The 19,158-nt window shown below is 41.5% G+C and overlaps 1 protein-coding gene across 1 annotated transcript; it reads left to right on the top strand.

The window, feature by feature from the left end:
* The first annotated feature begins 14,419 nt into the window (after positions 1–14,419).
* LOC147988469 (uncharacterized) lies at positions 14,420–17,380 on the top strand. The gene is made up of 6 exons (XM_087534874.1): positions 14,420–14,455; positions 14,802–16,562; positions 16,681–16,752; positions 16,872–16,945; positions 17,043–17,133; positions 17,222–17,380. The coding sequence occupies exons 1-6, from the start codon at positions 14,420–14,422 to the stop codon at positions 17,378–17,380; spliced, it is 2,193 nt and encodes a 730-aa protein (XP_087391000.1).
* Positions 17,381–19,158: the final 1,778 nt, after the last annotated feature.

Raw genomic sequence — 19,158 nt, 5'->3', positions numbered from 1 at the left:
TGCGCAAAACCATGTGAGATCATTCAGCCTCCACCAGTGTTGGACAATGCTGGTGTTGGCGTGGTGTCGGTGCTGATGATGGGCTCACTCGCGTATAAGCACAATATAGCCCAGTCGATGTGAACCCCTAATGTTTTTGCCGTGGCTTCACCTATTCAATATTCACCATGGGTCTACCTATCTGTTCCAGGACTACAGCCTATCTCATTGACCCTTGACCTGAGCGTTCCTGCTATTCATGTGTCATCTGATAGTACGGAGGTCATTTCGATCATAAAGAGACCTTGACCCTGCATGCTGTTATGATTCTATCCTTCTGGAGATTGAATATCACTGACTTTCTTTCACGGAGGTTGCTTTCGAACATGAAAAGAGATGCCACAACGCTGAGGAGCATTTGTTGCCTAAAGCTTTTTTCTACCCTAGCTCTTGGGTGGCATGCTTTTTTAGGATATAAACCTCTGCTAGTTTTCTTGGACACATTTTGTTCCTTTTTTTAATCTGGTGAGTGCTATCATTTATACTGTTATTTACTGGGATAATTTTTGGTGTCTCAAGAAGTGCTTCTCTCATATCCCTCATACACATTACTGAAGCCATTAGTAGGAGTGATTCAATTCGCTTGTTTTGTTTTATTCTAGTTGACATTAGTAGGTCCAAGAACATGATTTTGCTGAAACATTACTTTCACGAAATCAGATCCATATTTTTCAGGATTATCTCTGAACTCAAATCCCCTTATATGTATTACTGGGCCATAACTAGGAGTTGTATAGCCCTTTTGTTTGTTTTACTTGGTTGCAACTTGATAACCCACAAGTATAGGGGATCAATTGTAGCCTCTTTCGATAAGTAAGAGTGTCGAACCCAACGAGGAGCTAAAGGTAGAACAAATATTCCCTCAAGTTCCATCGACCACCGATACAACTCTACGCACGCTTAACATTCGCTTTACCTAGAACAAGTATGAAACTAGAAGTATTTTGTAGGTGCTGTTGGATAGGTTTGCAAGATAATAAAGAGCGCGTAAATAAAAAGTAGGGGCTGTTTAGATGAAGACACAACTAAGTTAGTTTTAGTAGCGAGCTTGTTGTCATGAGAAAGTTATTTGTCCCTAGGCAATCGATAACTAGACCGGTAATCATTATTGTAATTTTATTTGAGGGAGAGGCATAAGCTAACACACTTTCTCTTGTTGGATCATATGCATTTATGATTGAAACTCTAGCAAGCATCCGCAACTACTAAAGATCATTAAGGTAAAACTCAACCATAGCATTAAAGTATCAAGTCCTCTTTATTCCCATACGCAAACAACCTACTTACTCGGGTCTGTGCTTCTGTCACTCAAGCCACCCACCATAAGTAAATCATGAACATATTGCAAACCCTACAGCGGGGATCCCTCACGCTTGCGCGACACGGAGAGCACCATAGGACAGCACCAATAATATAGCATGCAACTCAAACCAATCACGATCATCAATTAACCCATAGGACAAAACGGATCTACTCAAACATCATAGGATAGCCATACATCATTAGGAAATAATATATAGCATTGTGCACCATGTTTAAGTAGAGATTACAGCGGGTAAAAGAGGGGTTACACCGCTGCATAGAGGGGGGAGGAGTTGGTGATGACGGCGGTGAAGTTGTTGGTGTAGATTGTTGTTGCGATGATGGCCCCGGCGGCATTCCGGCGCCACCGGGAGAGAGGGGGAGAGAGCCCCCCTTCTTCTTCTTCTTCTTCTTCTTCTTCTTCTTCTTCTTCTTCCTTGACCTTCTTCCTAGATGGGAGAAGGGTTTCCCCTCTGGTCCATGGCCTCCATGGCGGCGACGGGGCGAGAGCCCCTCCGAGATTGGATCTGTCTCTCTATCTCTCTCTGTTTCTGCATTCCAGATTCTTCCCTTTCACCGTTACTTGAAATCCCAGAGATCCGTAACTCCGATTGGGGTGAACTTTGGACACGATTTTTATCCGGATATTAGATTTCTTGCGGCGAAAGAAGGGCACCAACTGACTTAGGGGGTGGCCACGAGGGCCTAGGGCGTGCCTGACCCCCTGGGGCGCGCCCCCCTGCCTCGTGGCCCCCTCGGGCATCGTCTTGCGTTGATTCTTCTTCCCAAAAATCACATATATTCCAAAAAAATCCCCGTCAGTTTTTATCCCGTTTGGACTCCGTTTGATATGGATATTCTACGAAACAAAAAACATGCAACAAATAGGAACTGGCACTGGGCACTGGATCAATATGTTAATCCCAAAAATAGTATAAAAAGTTGCCAAGAGTATATGAAAAGTTATATAGTATTGGCATGGAACAATCTAAAATTATAGATATGACGGAGACATATCAACATCCCCAAGCTTAATTCCTACTCGTCCTCGAGTAGGTAAATGATAAAAAAGATAATTTTTTATGTGGAATGCTACCTAGCATAATCTTGATCATGTAATCTAATCATGACATGAATATTAAGACACGAGTGATTCAAAGCAATAATCTATCATTTGACATTAAGACAATAATACTTCAATCATACTAATAAAGCAATCATGTCTTTTGAAAATAACATGGCCAAAGAAAGTTATCCCAACAAAATCATATGGTCTGGCTATGCTTCATCTTCACCACACAAAATATTCAAATCATGCACAACCCCGATGACAAGCCAAGCAATTGTTTCATAATTTTGATGTTCTCAAACCTTTTCAACTTTCACGCAATACATGAGCGTGAGCCATGGATATAGAACTATAGGTGGAATAGAATACGACGATGGAGGTTGTGTGGAGAAGACAAAAAGGGAGAAAGTCTCACATCAACGTGGCTAATAAACGGGCTATGGAGATGCCCATCAATTGATGTCAATGTGAGGAGTAGGGATTGCCATGCAACGGATGCACTAGAGCTACAAGTGTATGAAAGCTCAAACTAAAACTAAGTGGGTGTGCATCCAACTTGCTTGCTCATGAAGACCTAGGGCATTTGAGGAAGCCCATCGTTGGAATATACAAGCCAAGTTCTATAATGAAAATTCCCACTAGTATATGAAAGTGATAACTCAACAGACTCTCTATATGAAGAACATGGTGCTACTCTGAAGCACAAGTGTGGTAAAAGCATAGTAACATTGTCCCTTCTCTTTTTTTTTTCTTTTTTTGTAAGCTTCTTTGACCTCTATCTTTTTTTAGGGGGGGGGGGGGCTTCTTTGGCCACTTTTATTTTGATCATGGGATAATGTTCTAATAATGATGATCATCACACTTTTATTTATTTACAGCTCAATATTACAACTTGATACTAGAACAAAGATATGACTCTATATGAATGCCTCCAGCGGTGTACCGGGATGTGCAATGATCTAGCGTAGCAATGACATCAAAAAATGGACAAGCCATGAAAACATCATGCTAGCTATCTTACGATCATGCAAAGCAATATGACAATGAATGCTCAAGTCATGTATATGATGATGATGGAAGTTGCATGACAATATATCTCGGAATGGCTATGGAAATGCCATAATAGGTAGGTATGGTGGTTGTTTTGAGGAAGATATAAGGAGGCTTATGTGTGATAGAGTGTATCGTATCACGGGGTTTGGATGCACCGGCGGAGTTTGCACCGACTCTCGAGGTGAGAAATGGCAATGCACAGTACCGAAGAGGCTAGCAATGATGGAAGGGTGAGAGTGCACATAATCCATGGACTCAACATTAGTCACAAAGAACTCACATACTTATTGCAAAAATCTATTAGTCATCGAAACAAAGTACTACGCGCATGATCCTAGGGGGATAGATTGGTAGTAAAAGACCATCGCTCGTCCCCGACCGCCACTCATAAGGAAGATAATCAATAAATACCTCATGCTCCAACTTCGTTACATAACGGTTCACCATACGTGCACCCTACGGGAATCACAAACTTCAACACAATTATTTCTACAATCCACAACTACCCACTAGCATGACTCTAATATCACCATCTTTATATCGCCAAACTATTGCAAGGAATCAAACATATCATATTCAGTGATCTACAGGTTTTATGTATGATTTTATGACTAACCCATGTGAATGATCAATTCATGTCATCTCTCTAAATAGATATAAGTGAAGCAAGAGAGTTTAATTCTTCTACAAAAGATATGCCCACGCTCTAACAAATATAAGTGAAGCAAAAGAGCATTCTACAAATGGCAGTTTTCTATGTGAAGACAAACAAGCAATCCAAACTTCAAATGATATAAGTGAAGCACATCAAGCATTCTATAAAGCCATACTCAAAAGATATAAGTGAAGTGCAATGAGCATTCTATAAATCGACAAAGGACTATCTCATACCAGCATGGTGCATCAAAGAAAAGTGGAAACTAAATGCAAAAGACGCTCCAAGATTTGCACATATCATGTGACAAATAAAAATATAGCTCAAGGTAAAATTAAGGATGATTGTTAGAAGAAAGAGGGGTTGCCTTCCGGGGCATCCCCAAGCTTGGTTGCTTGGGAGTCCTTGAATATTTCCTTGGGGTGCCTCAGGCATCCCCAAGCTTAGGCTCTTGCCACTCCTTATTCCTTCATCCATCGTGATCTCTCCCAAAACTTGATAACTTCAATCACACAAAACTTAACGGAAAGTTCGGTAAGATCCATTAGTATAATAAAGCACATCACTACTCTAAGTATTATTGCAAACCTATTCATATTTTGTTTTTTCATTGTAGCTACTGTAATATAACTTTTCCATGGCTTAATCCATTGATAGAAATTGATAGCTTCATCAAAAAAAGCAAACTATGCATCAAAAACAGAATCTGTCTTAAATACGACAATCTGTAGTAATCTGAACATTCACCATACCTCTGGTACTCCAAAACTTCTTCCAACATTAGGAAAAATGAAAATTTTGTATAGAAAGACAGTGCAAAAAGTTTGAGAACTGTTTGACATTCCAGTAAAAAATGTAAAATCGTGCACTACAGCCAACGTTTCTGTTCTGCACCGCACAAACCAACAAGCAATGTAAACATCCTAAAGGCAAATCTTGGCACATTATTTTTATAATACAATGGAATTGTACAAGGGGATAATTATTTTTTTTGAAAAGTTTCTGTAATCAAGATTCACATTCATGAGCATGAACAAAGTTCAAGGAGCTCCCCCACTTCAACAATGCTTGTCTCTCTCACTTTCACTTTCCTTTTTGAAAAGCTTTGGGTTCCCCTCTTTTTTTAAAAACTTTATAAAAGCACTCAACAGAAATAAATGACTCTCTAAAACTTCCGGGTTGTCTCCCTGGAAGCGCTTTCTTTAAAGCCATTAAGCTAGGCATAATGTGCTTAAGTAATGAATCGACCCGGATCCCAAGGTATATCAAAGCCAATTTGAATCAACAATGATTTGTAATTTAGTAGTGAGCACAAAGTAACATATATCAAGCAATGGCGAAGTCTAACTCTCTTCCTATGCATCGGCATGTCATACAAGAACAATTCATGCACATCAAGTAAATGCCAATACATAGCATAAGTAGTTTCTTGCAAATCTATCGTGTTGGAAACATAAAGAGGCAGAGATGTAGTTCCTCTCTCATAATAATTGCAAGTAGGAGCAGCAAGCACATGCATATTATATCTATAAAAATCATCATGTGTAGCAGTAAAGCGCAACCCATCAATATAATCCTTAATAAGGGCAAACTTCTCCGATATAGTGTAGTCAGGAGAATTCAAATAGATTATAGGACTATCATGCGTGGGTGCAATAGCAACAATTTCATGTTTAACATAAGGAACTATAGCAAGTTCATCTCCATAAGCATAATTCATATTGGCATCTTGGCCACAAGCATAGCAAGCATCATCAAAAAGGGATATTTCAAAAGAATCAACGGGATCATAACAATCATCATAGCAATCATCCTTCGGTAAGCACGAAGGGAAATTAAACAATGTATGAGTTAAAGAGTTAATCTCATTAGAAGGTGGGCACGGGCAGCTAATCCACTCTTCCTCCTTTTGTTCTTCGCTCTCCTCATCATCTTTTTCATCCAATGAGCTCACAGTTTTATCAATTTCTTCTCCCATAGACTCCTGCAAAATATTAGCCTCTTCTTGGACAGCGGAGACTCTCTCAATAAAATCATAAATATCGGAATTGAATTCATAATTTTCATAAACAACATCATCAAGATTTTCACACTCTTTAAACAAAGATTCAATTTCATAAGCACACATAAAAGCAACGAATTCTTCTGTTCGTTCCACATCATACTAATCATATATACCATTAGCATATGAAGCTAATGTTTCATTATCATTAAATTCGCATGAAAAGGTAAGGTGTGGAGCCTTCATCCTAGAGCAACAAGTATAATCATATCTCAAGCATAGTTGTCGAGCATACCAATGAAACATATAAATTTGATCGCATAATAGTTTCCCTTTTGAGTCAAGTGATAATTCTTAAAGAATTCACGTTGATCCAATGTTACCCCCATTATAAAGTTGAATGGGGTTTTCTTGGGATTATCAAAGTAGTACATAATATCTTTCACATAATGAGCATCGAGGGTTTTAGAAGGTTCCCCATCTCCATGAGTAGCAAATAAACCTATTTTTTTGGTATTTCGTGTTCCATATCCATAACTAAATATAGAGAACAACTTAGAACACCAAATAGAAGTTACTTAGTGATAAAGCAAACAAGCACACACGAGTATATTCACCCCACACTATTGCTCCCCGGCAACGGCGCCAGAAAAAGGTCTTGATAACCCACAAGTATAGGGGATCAATTGTAGCCTCTTTCGATAAGTAAGAGTTTCGAACCCAACGAGGAGCTAAAGGTAGAACAAATGTTCCCTCAAGTTCTATCGACCACCGATACAACTCTACGCACGCTTAATGTTCACTTTACCTAGAACAAGTATGAAACTAGAAGTATTTTGTAGGTGATGCTGCAAAGATTTGCAAGATAATAAAGAGCACGTAAATAAAAAGTAGGGGCTGTTTAGATGAAGACACAACTAAGTTAGTTTTAGTAGACAGCTTGTTGTCGTGAGAAAGTTATTTGTCCCTAGGCAATCGATAACTAGACCGGTAATCATTATTGCAGTTTTATTTGAGGGAGAGACATAAGCTAACACACTTTATCTTCTTGGATCATATGCACTTATGATTGGAACTCTAGCAAGCATCCGCGGCTACTAAAGATCATTAAGGTAAAAACCCAACCATAGCATTAAAGTATCAAGTCCTCTTTATTCCCATACGCAAACAACCTACTTACTCGGGTCTGTGCTTCTGTCACTCACGCCACCCACCATAAGTAAATCATGAACATATTGCAAACCCTACAGCGGGGATCCCTCACGCTTGCGCGACACAGAGAGCGCCATAGGACATCACCAATAATAAAACAAGCAACTCAAACCAATCACGATCATCAATTAACCCGTAGGACAAAATGGATCTACTCAAACATCATAGGATAGCCATACATCATTGGGAAATAATATATAGTGTTGAGCATCATGTTTAAGTAGAGATTACAGTGGGTAAAAGAGGGGTTACACCGCTGCATAGAGGGGCGAAGAGTTGGTGATGACGGCGGTGAAGTTGTTGGTGTAGATTGTTGTCGTGATGATGGCCTCGGCGGCGTTCCAGCGCCACCGGGAGAGAGGTGGAGAGAGCCGCCCTTCTTCTTCTTCCTTGACCTTCTCCCTAGATGGGAGAAGGGTTTCCCCTCTGGTCCATGGCCTCCATGGTGGCGGAGGGGCTAGAGCCCCTCCGAGATTGGATCTGTCTCTCTGTTTCTACGTTCCAGATTCTGCCCTTTCAACATTTCTTAAATTTCCGGAGATCCGTAACTCCGATTGGGCTGAATTTTGGACACGAGTTTTATCCGGATATTAGCTTTCTTAAGGCGAAAGAAGGGCACCAACCGCCTTACGGTGTGGCCACGAGGGCCCAGAGCACGCCTAACCCCCTGGGGCACGCCCCCCTGCCTCGTGGCCACCTCGAGCATTGTCTCGCATTGATTATTCTTCCCAAAAATCACATATATTCCAAAAAAATCTTTGTCAGTTTTTATCCCATTTGGACTCCGTTTGATATGGATTTTCTGCGAAACAAAAAATGCAACAAATAGGAACTGGCACTGGGCACTGGATCAATATGTTAGTCCCAAAAATAGTATAAAAAGTTGCCAAAAGTATATGAAAGTTGTATAGTATTGGCATAGAACAACAAAACATTATAGATATGATGGAGACGTATCACAACTCGACTTCCAGTTTTGTTGTGCGGGGTGAGGCGCCAGTAGCATGTCCTATAGTGGGAAACTACATGCCTTCTAACTTCATATCAACTAGGGGGCCTTTGTTTTGTCGGAGGGGGCTACATCGAGACAGATGGAGCCTAGTTGCATGTCCCACAATAGGCGCGTAACTGCATGTCTTCTAACTTGGTCGCAACTGCATGTCTTATAACTTGGTTACAACTCGACTTTCATTTTTGTTGTGCAGGGAGAGGCGCCAGTTGCATGTCCCACAATGGGCATAGAACTCCATGTCTTCTAACTTGGTCGCAACTGGGAGGACCTTAGTTTTGTCGGAGGGGACGGCGTAGAGAGAGATGGGGCCTAGTTGCATGCCCCACACGAGGCGCGCAACTGCATGTCTTCTAATTTGGTCGCAACTGCATGTCTTATAACTTGGTTGCAACTCGACATCCATTTTTTGTTGTACGGAGAGAGGCGCCAATTGCATGTCCCACAACGGGCAAGCAACTACATGTCTTTGAGCATGGTCGCAGCTACATGTCTTATAACTTGGTTGCAACTCAACTTCCATTTTTTTGTACAGAGAGAGGCACCAGTTGCATGTCCCGCACTAGGCACGCAACTGCATGTCTTCGATCATGGTCGGAACTGCATGTCTTATAACTTGGTTGCAACTCGACTTCCATTTTTGTTATGCGGGGAGAGGCGCTAGTTGCATGTCCCACAATGGACACGCAACTCCATGTCTTCTAACTTGGTCACAACTAGGATGACCTTTGTTTGGTCGGAGGGGGGCGATGTCGAGAGAGGTGGGGCCCAGTTGCATTCCCCATACTAAGCACGCAATTTCATGTCTTCTAAATTGGTCGCAACTGCATGTGTTATAACTTGGTTGCAACTTGATTTTTATTTTTGTTGTACGGGGAGGGATGCCGGTTGTAACTTAGTGTCTTCTAACTTATTTGCAATTAGGCGCCTTTGTTTTGTCGGAGGGGCGGCAACAAGAGAGAGGGGGGCAACCGGGCACCTTTGTTTTGTCGGAGGGATGACAACAAGAGAGAGGGGTGCAACTAGTCATGCAATTGCAAGCGTTTTCCCCCTAGACTATAACTGCATGTCTTTTACAAATATTTATCGCAACTAGACTTTTTTTGCTTGGTCGGAAGGGGGGCGGCTCCCCCGTGAATCCCCTACCCTCGCTATGTGTCACACGAGCACCAGAACACCCCCATTTTCTGACATGCCCGCAAAAACAAATCAAGCACCCGATCTCACAACCAGATTGTGTTTTTTTTCTTATTCTTTGAAATCATACACATCTTTTCCTGTTTCTTTTTGCATTTTATTGTTTTTCCAAGGATGAAGAAAAAATTTAATTTTTTTATCTGATTCTGACAGCGGAGCTCATTTTCTCAACAAAAAAAGGAGCATATTAACGGAGAGAATAGTTACTTGTCCAGATCGTCAGGCACATTTTTAATGTTGTTGTGAAGGGTGTTTGCTAGTAGGCACGCAACTGCAAGCTTCGCCCCGACACAATTGCATGTACGTCTGCTGATTGCAACTCCAACTCAGTACTTTTCTGTCCAGATGAAGGAAGGCAATTGTAGTTGCTACTATGCACGCAAGTGCAAGCGTCACTCGTCTATAATTGCATGTCTTCAAAGAGAGTGCAACTCTTTATTATTCTGTGAGGGATGAGGGAAGATTCAAATCCTTATTTTAAATATATTCCAACAAACTTAATTGTTTTTCTTTTTTTATATTTGCCATCAGGTGGCACACACGTCGGCCGCATGAGTTGCTTGGCCGTCTAAGTCGGCCACATGAGTTGCTTGGCCGTCTACCCAGTTGCAAACATTTCATCCGCATGCAATTGCGTGTCCTTGATCGAACAGAATTACATGTCACACACAATTTCATGTCATTTGCTTGCAAATTACTTTTTCCCCTTCAAAATAATATTGATACCCATTTGCACACTAGTGGCCGCATATAGTTATTCGTCGGTCACAGACAATTAAATTGTCTTCTTCTTTTATATTTTGTTTGTTTTTTCTTTGTTGCATTAAATATTTCATTATCATTTAAAAATACAAAAAAATTGTAAAAAAAGATTAAAAACAAGATGACACAAAAAGAAGGAACAGAGCATTAGCAATGCTAGCATAAAAATAGGATTCAGCATCCAGTGACACGAGGCGTCTCTAACAATAGTATCACATGGCATTCGGCGGCCAATGATGCACATTAGCACAAGTGGCGTCATCTCTGCTTTTCATATGCTCAATTTTTTGTACTACTCACGTCCTGATAGTCATGTATTCCTTGCTATCTCGGCGTGAAAAGAAATTCATTGTATCTTTGCTTCTGCTAATGTACCTCTTTAGTTGCCATCTTACATATTTTATATTATTGTGCATGAATCTCTATAATCTCGCATTTCATGTTTGCATTTAGTTAAGTTGACATATATTTGATGGAATTAGTGATGGATGGAAGTGCAGACTGAAAAGTGTCTGCAACAATATTGTGATTTATGTTACTGGCAATACCATACATGATTTTATCATTTTTCAGGTGTGCACTCAACCGTTCTGTTGGCAACGGATTTTATATCCGGACTGTTATACAAAAATTAATAATGGAGCATTCATGGACAATGTACTTGCTTGGCACGATATTTCCAGGTAGTAGTTATTCAAATGAGAAGTACATGGATGAACCCGGGTACATATGAACCCATTTTGGAAAACACATTTCTAAATTCTAAAAAAATCTGAAAAAAAATTGCATGGGTACGTCTCCTTGTTTTATATGCGTGCATAAAGTTTCACGGATAAATAACTTTTTTTATGGCCTGTGCAAAAAAGACAAAACATTATGTCGTGAAACACTATTTAGTAGCACTGAAATTTGTCTTTTTTGCAGAGGCAAAACAACAAGACATTTTTTCATAAAACTTTGTGCGGCGCACACACATTTGCGAACTTGTATGCGTGATATTTTCTTTTGATTTTTTTGACATTTTAAAACGTGCTTAAAATGCATTTTATGAAAAGTGGGTGCATATGCCCATGGGTTCAGATGGTGCCCTCTCTTACTCAAATATCATATTTTTGTGTGTGTTATGTTTTTCCCTTTCATTTTGATCTAATGATATAATTGATGACCCAGTATTATTCTATGTACAGTTGTGGAAATGCACATGGAAAAGATCAGCAAAAAGTTTAGGATGCCTCCGACTTACTGAAATGATCAATGATGTTGTTACTTTATTGATTTGTTTGTGCTATGCACATACGTGCTGGGACTTGGAACATGATTGTATCTACTATCTATATAAGAGATTGGACCATTGATACTCTGAACAATACCATATGTAGCCTTCTAACCTGTATAACATGCACCTCATTACTTCCTTATCTGATATTTTGACGTAATTAATGTAGTTGTCCAGTTTTTCTGCACATTAGACTGAAAGTTGTATCAAATTTGTATGTTAATTGTCTTCTTAATATCCTCATAAATTTTGTAATAATAGTTATTAGAGAAAATACTTGTGGTTGACAAAAAAATTCTTCGCCGCAGCAAATGGTGGTGCTTCTAGAATTTTTACTATTATATTTTGCTACTATATTTCTAAAATTCTTGGATGCATATATGAATTTTTGCACACTGTTGGCTAATGTTTTCCCCTTTCTCTACCATAACCGGAGCATGAAAATGAAGATGATGCGGACAGTGTCATCCGGATCCTATTTTTTTAGATTTAGGCATGTATTCGTTCCTTCCTCATTCTTAACATTAAAAAGTTTGTCCGCTTACCCTCTAATTGATTATATAGACTCTGTATTACATGAAAACAACTTCATGCATATTAAGCAATTTTGGGTTTATGTTAAATAATTATTCTCTCAGTAAGCGAAGCAAATGAATAGTCAGACTGATCTTTTTCCTTGAATTGAGAATATATTTTTAACCATTCTCTCATGAATGATGTTGCTAATTCTGATGTCATTTTTTCCGAATAAATACATAACAAAACAAATATCTTACGAAAACAATAATATCTTACTGAATCCCCTTTGAGTTGTTTACGTATTGATATAGATATTCTTACTTATTATTCATTGAAGATTTTTATAATGTTGCTGAATTATTTAGATTCAACAATCAAATTCCCTATACTTGAAAACAATGCTCTTGGTAGTGATAATATACTCAAATATCTTATAAGGCCTTAAACAATGAACTATAGCTTTTCAAAAACAATGCTCTTGGTAGTGATAATATTCACTGAGGATTTTGATAATGTTGCTGAGGTATTTGAATATATATATTTCATATATTCCAACTCATTAAAAAATTGTTTTAAAATCCATGTTTCCCTGAAAGTTGCTAAACCGTGCAGCTGCACGGGTTGATGACTAGTAAATATAAGCATGAACTTGCATTGCATATTATTTCCACTAATGCATCAAATTTTGTGTGTATACAACAAATTCTCACGGGATGTCGCACATTGACGAGGAAAAAATTATTGGTTTTATGCAACATGTTAGCCAACATTTACGGCATTGCAAAAAGCACTTGCAACACGAAGGCAACATGTGCGATAGAGAACCCTGAGTCGTCACTGCATATCGCCTGAGTGAAAACGCATTTGTAGCATTGAAAATCCATATATTACTAACTTTCATTTCCTAGTAGCAAACCCATTGGGTCTGCCTCATGGGCGGCAAAATCGACTCGATGGTGCCTCATTGACATAATATAGGGTGACATTGAACCCAATCCCATGTAGCCCATTGCCTTCGTCGGAGCTTGGTGTCGTGCCCTCAAGCTCCAAGGCACTGAAACTAGATTCCCGAAGGAAAAAATAGTCCAAAAACCACATGGAAAAAATTGTTTCCGAAAAAACCCCAAAAGGAAAACCCCTACCGATACCCCTATCACCACTCGCTACGAGCGATATATAGCAGTTGCCATGCTTCAACGCATGGGGCAAGCCCTGGCCCTAAAATGTACAAGAGTATGCGTATACTAGTTTGTCGAAATGACACAATTTCAAAAGCTGTCTGGGGGGCTCTAAACCCTAAACCATAACGACCATTTTCCTCAGAAAGGTCATAATTTCATTAGAGGAAATGGTCGTAAAGCTAGTAGCACTGTCCACTGCCTCATGCGTAGCTGATAACGACCAATATAAAATGGTCACTACACTTGAGTTTGAATGAATTAGGATGATTAGGCAGCCACCTCAGCAACCTCGCTTATGTGTCACTGTCTAGGTGTCATTTTTGCTTAAGTTTTAATATTCAATAGATAGACGGGGGACACATTGACAGGCGGGACCCATTTGACAGATGGGGCCGAGCGCTTAATTCGCCCAAAAAAGATGCACGAGGCGGGACTCGAACCCACGACCTCGCACTTGGTTGGCTTGCATGCTACCGCTGGGCTAGAGAGGGACAGTTGCTCGCATCTGGGAGTTTATCTATACATTATATAGAACTACGGCTCTCTCGTATCATTGACAAGTGGGACCTTCCGACTAGGTGGCATTGAACAGAGCAACGATTTGCAGCACTGACAGGCGGGACCCATTTGACAGGTGGTTGAGCGAGCGTTTAATTCCCTAAAAAATATGCGCTAGTGGGGACTCGAACCCACGACCTCGCGCTGGGTTCGCTCGTTCATTAATGCTGGGCTAGAGAGAGATTGTTGCTAATGTGTGGGTAGTTTTCCATATAGTATATAAAACCACGGCTCTCACGTACCAGTGACAAGTGGGACCTTCCGACCAGGTGGCGGCGGGTGGCATCGAACAGAGCAACACTTAGCGTTTTTCTAGGTCTTCCGACCAGGTGGCGGTGGGCGGCGGCGGAAGCAACCAGGTGACCTCGCCCACGGCCTCGCCGCAGGTGACCTCGCCCACGGCCTCGCCGCAGGTGACCTCGCCCACGGCCTCGCGGCGGAAGCAACCAGCAGGGGGCGGAGGCGGGGGGTGGGGCCGGCAGCGGAGGCGGGGGCGGGGCCGGCAGGGGGCGGAGGCGAGGCAGGGCGTGGAGGCGGGGGGCAGCAGGGGCGTAGGTGACCGACGGTGGTGGGGGCTCGCCGAGCATGGGGGACTCGCCGCCGCCGCAAGCACACCTCCCGGTATGCACCCCTCACCTCTTCCCCCCTCTCCTCTCTCGTCACCCGAGCAGTGGGAGATGGATTTCAGTCAGATGTTCTTCAGCATAGATGAATTTTGTTGATGCACTGTTAGTAGTTAGGAGATAGCTTGCTTGTTTGGTAGATAATGCATAGATGAATTTTCTTGATGTGCTGTTAGGAATTGTTCAGCTTGTTTGTTAAGAATTCTTCAGGCCTTGTGGTTAGGCAATTAGCATATAAAATTTTCTGGAATTTTAGCTTCCATTACTTCCATCCATTTTCATTAATTAATGTTGATGCACTTAGATTGATTTGCTAAGTTGCAACAATTTGTTGTCTTTGGCAGATGGACAGAAGCTGGATTAGAGAAGGAGTTAGAAAGTTTTCGAAAGAACATATGAAAGGAGTTGATGATTTCATGGCATTTGTTCGGGCAAATTTTGCCAACGATGCTCACATTCTTTGCCCATGTTGTGAATGCCTCAACCGTCCAAGAATGGCTCAAGGAAGAGTGGAAGATCATCTGGTACTTAATGGGATGTCCAGCACATATGATAGATGGATATATCATGGAGAACCTTTATACAGACAACCTCAACATTTTGAAGCTGATACAGAGGCCCCTCATATGATGGGTGGTGGTGATGCTGGCATTGATTTCATGGAAAAGGTTTTGCGAGATAATGCTGTTTTGGAGGAAGAGGATGGGCATGAAGATGATAGGATTCCTGACCTATTGAAGGATTTGTACGATGCAGAAGATCGTGCTGATGGACAGAAATCATTGTTTGCTGAGGTGTTAGAGGAGGCGAAGCGCGCAGCTCATGAAGGGGGTAAATTTTCAAGATTTACCTTCACCGTGAAGTTACTCCACATCAAGTCTTTCTACCGGATTAGCAATGCCGCATTCAACACAATACTCCGTCTTTTGAGATTGCAATTCCCTAATAGTTGTGTTCCCAGATCTTATGATGAAGCATTGAGCATAATCTGCAGGCTGGGGTTAGGTTATGTGTCAATACATGTGTGCCCAAATAACTGTGTCTTGTTTCGGAAGGATTTAGCAAAGCATGACAACTGTCCAAAATGCAATGCATCTAGGTGGAAAGATGCTGATGGGAAGAAGTCAATACCGGAGAAGGTACTGAGGCACTTTCCCTTGATACTAAGGCTGCAGCGGATGTTCATCTCGAAGAAATCATCGCGTGAGGTACAGTGGCACAAGCTGAAGCGGCAACCTGTGGACAATGAGCTGAGCCATCCAGCGGATGGAGAGGCATGGAAAGAGTTTGACCGTATACATTTTGATTTTGCTGCAGATCCAAGGAACATAAAACATGGCATTGCCACAGATGGGTTTAATCCATTTGGGAACATGAGCACGTCTTATAGCATGTGGCCAGTTTTTGTGGTGCCGTACAACCTGCCACCATGGGCATGCATGGATCAGTCCAACTTCATGATGTCATTGCTTATCCCGGGTCCAGATTCTACAGGAAAGGATTTTCATGTCTTTATGGATTCCAGGCTGTGGGACCTGCCATACTGGGCTGATTTGAAATTAAGGCATAATCTCGATGTAATGCACATAGAGGAAAACATATGCGAGAATCTGCTAGGGACGTTTCTGAACATTGAAGGGAAGACAAAGGACACGGTTAGTTCTAGGCTTGATTTGGAGGACATGGGCATAAGAGAAGATTTGCATCTACAGCACAATGAAGATGAAGATTCATTTGAAATTCCACGAGCATGGTATACAATGAATAAAGAACAAAAGCTTGCATTCTGTGAATTCCTAAGAGCGGTGAAATTTCCAGATGGTTATGCTGCTAACCTAGCAAAGTGTGTTAGTTCTGATGGATTCAAGCTTTCAGTACTGAAAACCCATGATTGTCACATCCTCCTCCAAAGGATTTTACCGGCGGGCCTCCGAGGAATCATGCACAAGGATATATATGAAGCGGTTGCTCAGCTGGGAAATTTCTTTAGAGAACTGTGCTGCAAAACCCTCAAGTTAACTGTCTTGGAAAGACTTGAAAAAGAAATCCCAATTATTCTTTGCAAGCTCGAGAAGATTTTCCCTCCAGCTTTATTCACCGTGATGGTCCATTTGGCGGTGCACTTACCCAAAGAGGCAATGCTTAGAGGCCCTGTGCAATACGGTTGGATGTACCCAATCGAAAGAAGGCTGCTTACTTGTAAGCGTTATGTGCGAAACACAGCAAGACCTGAAGGTTCTATTGCTGAAGCATATGTCGTTGACGAGTGCTTTACTTTTTGCTCTAGATACTTTGGTGATGTGGAAACAAGATGGAACCGGCCGGGCAGAAATAGAGAGCGGTCTGATTCGCAAAGTGGTGATGTCTCTGTTTTCAACCATGGTGTGAACTTTCTTGGAGCCTCACAATACTAGGAGGCTGGTGATGAGTATGACAAGATGGTTTTGTTTGTGCTCAGCAATTGTGCCGAGGTTCTACCATATATCGAGTACGTTATATCTTGTGCACTCATTATATATATATTTTTTTTGCTTGGGTTGGCACCAGCCTAATGTTTTAATTCACATGTTTTGTTGGCATTGTAGGAAATGCAAGGAAGAGTTAAATCAGGAAGAAAGCAATATCAATGTTGATAAAAGGGTTGCCAAGGTGTTTGCTAATTGGTTTAAGAATCATGTGAGATCTTTAGCCACATGTTTTATGTTTTCTGTGTTATTCACCCATTGTTAAATACCATTGTTTGCTAAATGGTTTATTTGTGCAGATTGGAAAGTTGCATGAGGAGAAGAAGGTCAGTGATGATCTATTTGCTTTGGCATGCTTACCGGATAAGCGAGTGAGAGTGTATTCAGCATGCATTCCTGACGGTGTCCGGTACCACACCGTTGACCACGAGGAAAAAGGAAGACACAGAATAGTGTAATCGTCACTGAGGGGTCACATGATGGTGAGATCATTGACTTCTATGGTCAGTTGAGAAGCATCATAGAGTTGCAGTACAACTCTAGTGGAGGCATGCATCGCTCGGTTGTCTTATTTCGCTGTGACTGGTTTGAGCTTGGTAGCAAGAAGAGGAGAGACTCTTTTGTCAAATATGATGGCCACTTCAAAAGCATCAACACTGCAAGGTGCTGGTATAAGAGTGATCCCTTTATTCTAACAACACAAGCAACAATGGTGTTTTATCTGCCAGACACTCTTTTGCACGGAAAATGGCGAGTTGTGCAAAACTTTCAGCACAGACACTTGTGGAGTGTGACTGACACTGAAGTGGAAAAGGGCCCGGTGATGGTGGACTAACATACCAAGATGATGACTCTACGGAAGTTCCATTGCAAGCTGATGATGACTCTATGGAAGTTCCGGTGCAAAGCAGAGTGCGAAGGGACCGAGAACGTGTGATCATTGGTGCTGCAACAGTTGAAGGCATCAAGAAAAGAAGAAAGGTGGTAGAGGATGGACATGAAAGCGAGGATGAGGAAAACCGGACTGATCATACTATGCTGCAATATTGTAGTGATGATGAGGAAAACAGGAGTGGGCATAGAGTTCCTTGTTTTCGTATCGACGACGATGAGTAGCAAAGGTAAATTTGGTCTCCTTGGTGATCTAATGCTATTTTGTCTCCTTCGTAGTTGTTGTTGATGTGATCCTGATGTAGTTTTTGTACTACAAATCTCTCCAGGTAGCAAAATGCATGAGACTGTGTAGTGATGGAGAGGTAGATGATGGTTGAAGATACAACGCAAAATGATGTAGTTTTGGTGACGGAAGATACAATGCAAAATGAAGATGTTGTTTTGAATGAAGAAGAAAAATGATGAACTGAAGATGTTGTTTTTAGAGCTGTTTTTCCTAGTTTTGGTGATCATGTAGTTTTGGTTGTGATGTAAAAGATTGCAAAATGATGTTGTTTTTGGACTGAAGATGTTTTTTCAACTGAAGATGTTGTTTTGGGTGAACTGAAGATGTTTTCAGAGCTGTTTTAACTGTGTTTCTACCACTGATCCCACGCGCTCCATCAGACAGCCATCTGATCCCACGCGCGGCCCCATTTCATTGTGAGCAAAAAAATATGCGCAAGCAGGGACTCGAACCCACGACTATGCGCTCGTTTCACTATGTTTCTACCACTGGGCTAGGAAGAGGCTACTGGTCGTCCACTCTATGCCATCTCTTTTCAAATCATCAAACCAGTTAAGTATCCAACACAGAGCTCGCTTACAAGTGGGCCACTCGACCAACTCACTGACAAGTGGGCCATTTTGCTACTCTACCCACTCGACCCTTTTCCCCTCAGCTACCAAAAAATATTGGGCGAGCGGGGGCTCGAACCCACGACCTGCCGCTTATTACATTGTTTTTCTACCACTGGGCTAGTTAGAGGCTGTTGGTTTTGTACTCTATGCCAACCCTTTTCAATATATCAGAACAGAACTCGCTGAGAAGTGGACCCACTCTTTGCCCCACTCCTCCTGTCCACTTGACCCGCTCCTCCTCTCCATTATCCACTCGACCCACTCCTCCTCTCCGCCGCTGGCATCCCCTTCTCCTCCATCGATGGTGACGACCTCCCTGGCGAACCACTCCTCCATCGACAGCGACGGCCTCCTAAGGTATGAATCCGCCGAGTCCTTCCTGTTCCTCTTCCTATTGATTAGATTAGGGTTCCCTGGCGCATGCTGATTAGGGTTCCATTGT

The sequence above is a fragment of the Triticum urartu genome, chromosome 1A (genome assembly GCF_056163025.1).
Source record: "Triticum urartu cultivar PI428250 chromosome 1A, HENAU_Tu73, whole genome shotgun sequence".
In the NCBI taxonomy this organism is placed as follows: Eukaryota; Viridiplantae; Streptophyta; class Magnoliopsida; order Poales; family Poaceae; genus Triticum; species Triticum urartu.
Note: the sequence above shows the minus strand (reverse complement) of the source record. Positions and strands in the feature narration are given on the sequence as shown.

Excerpts from the sequence above, each read along its gene's own strand:
- LOC147988469 (XM_087534874.1), top strand. The coding sequence starts at position 14,420 with ATGGGGGACTCGCCGCCGCCGCAAGCACACCTCCCG. Across the intron at positions 14,456-14,801 it reads CGCCGCAAGCACACCTCCCG|ATGGACAGAAGCTGGATTAG; the intron begins GTATGCACCCCT and ends TGTCTTTGGCAG. Across the intron at positions 16,753-16,871 it reads TTTTTGCTCTAGATACTTTG|GAGGCTGGTGATGAGTATGA; the intron begins GTGATGTGGAAA and ends TCACAATACTAG.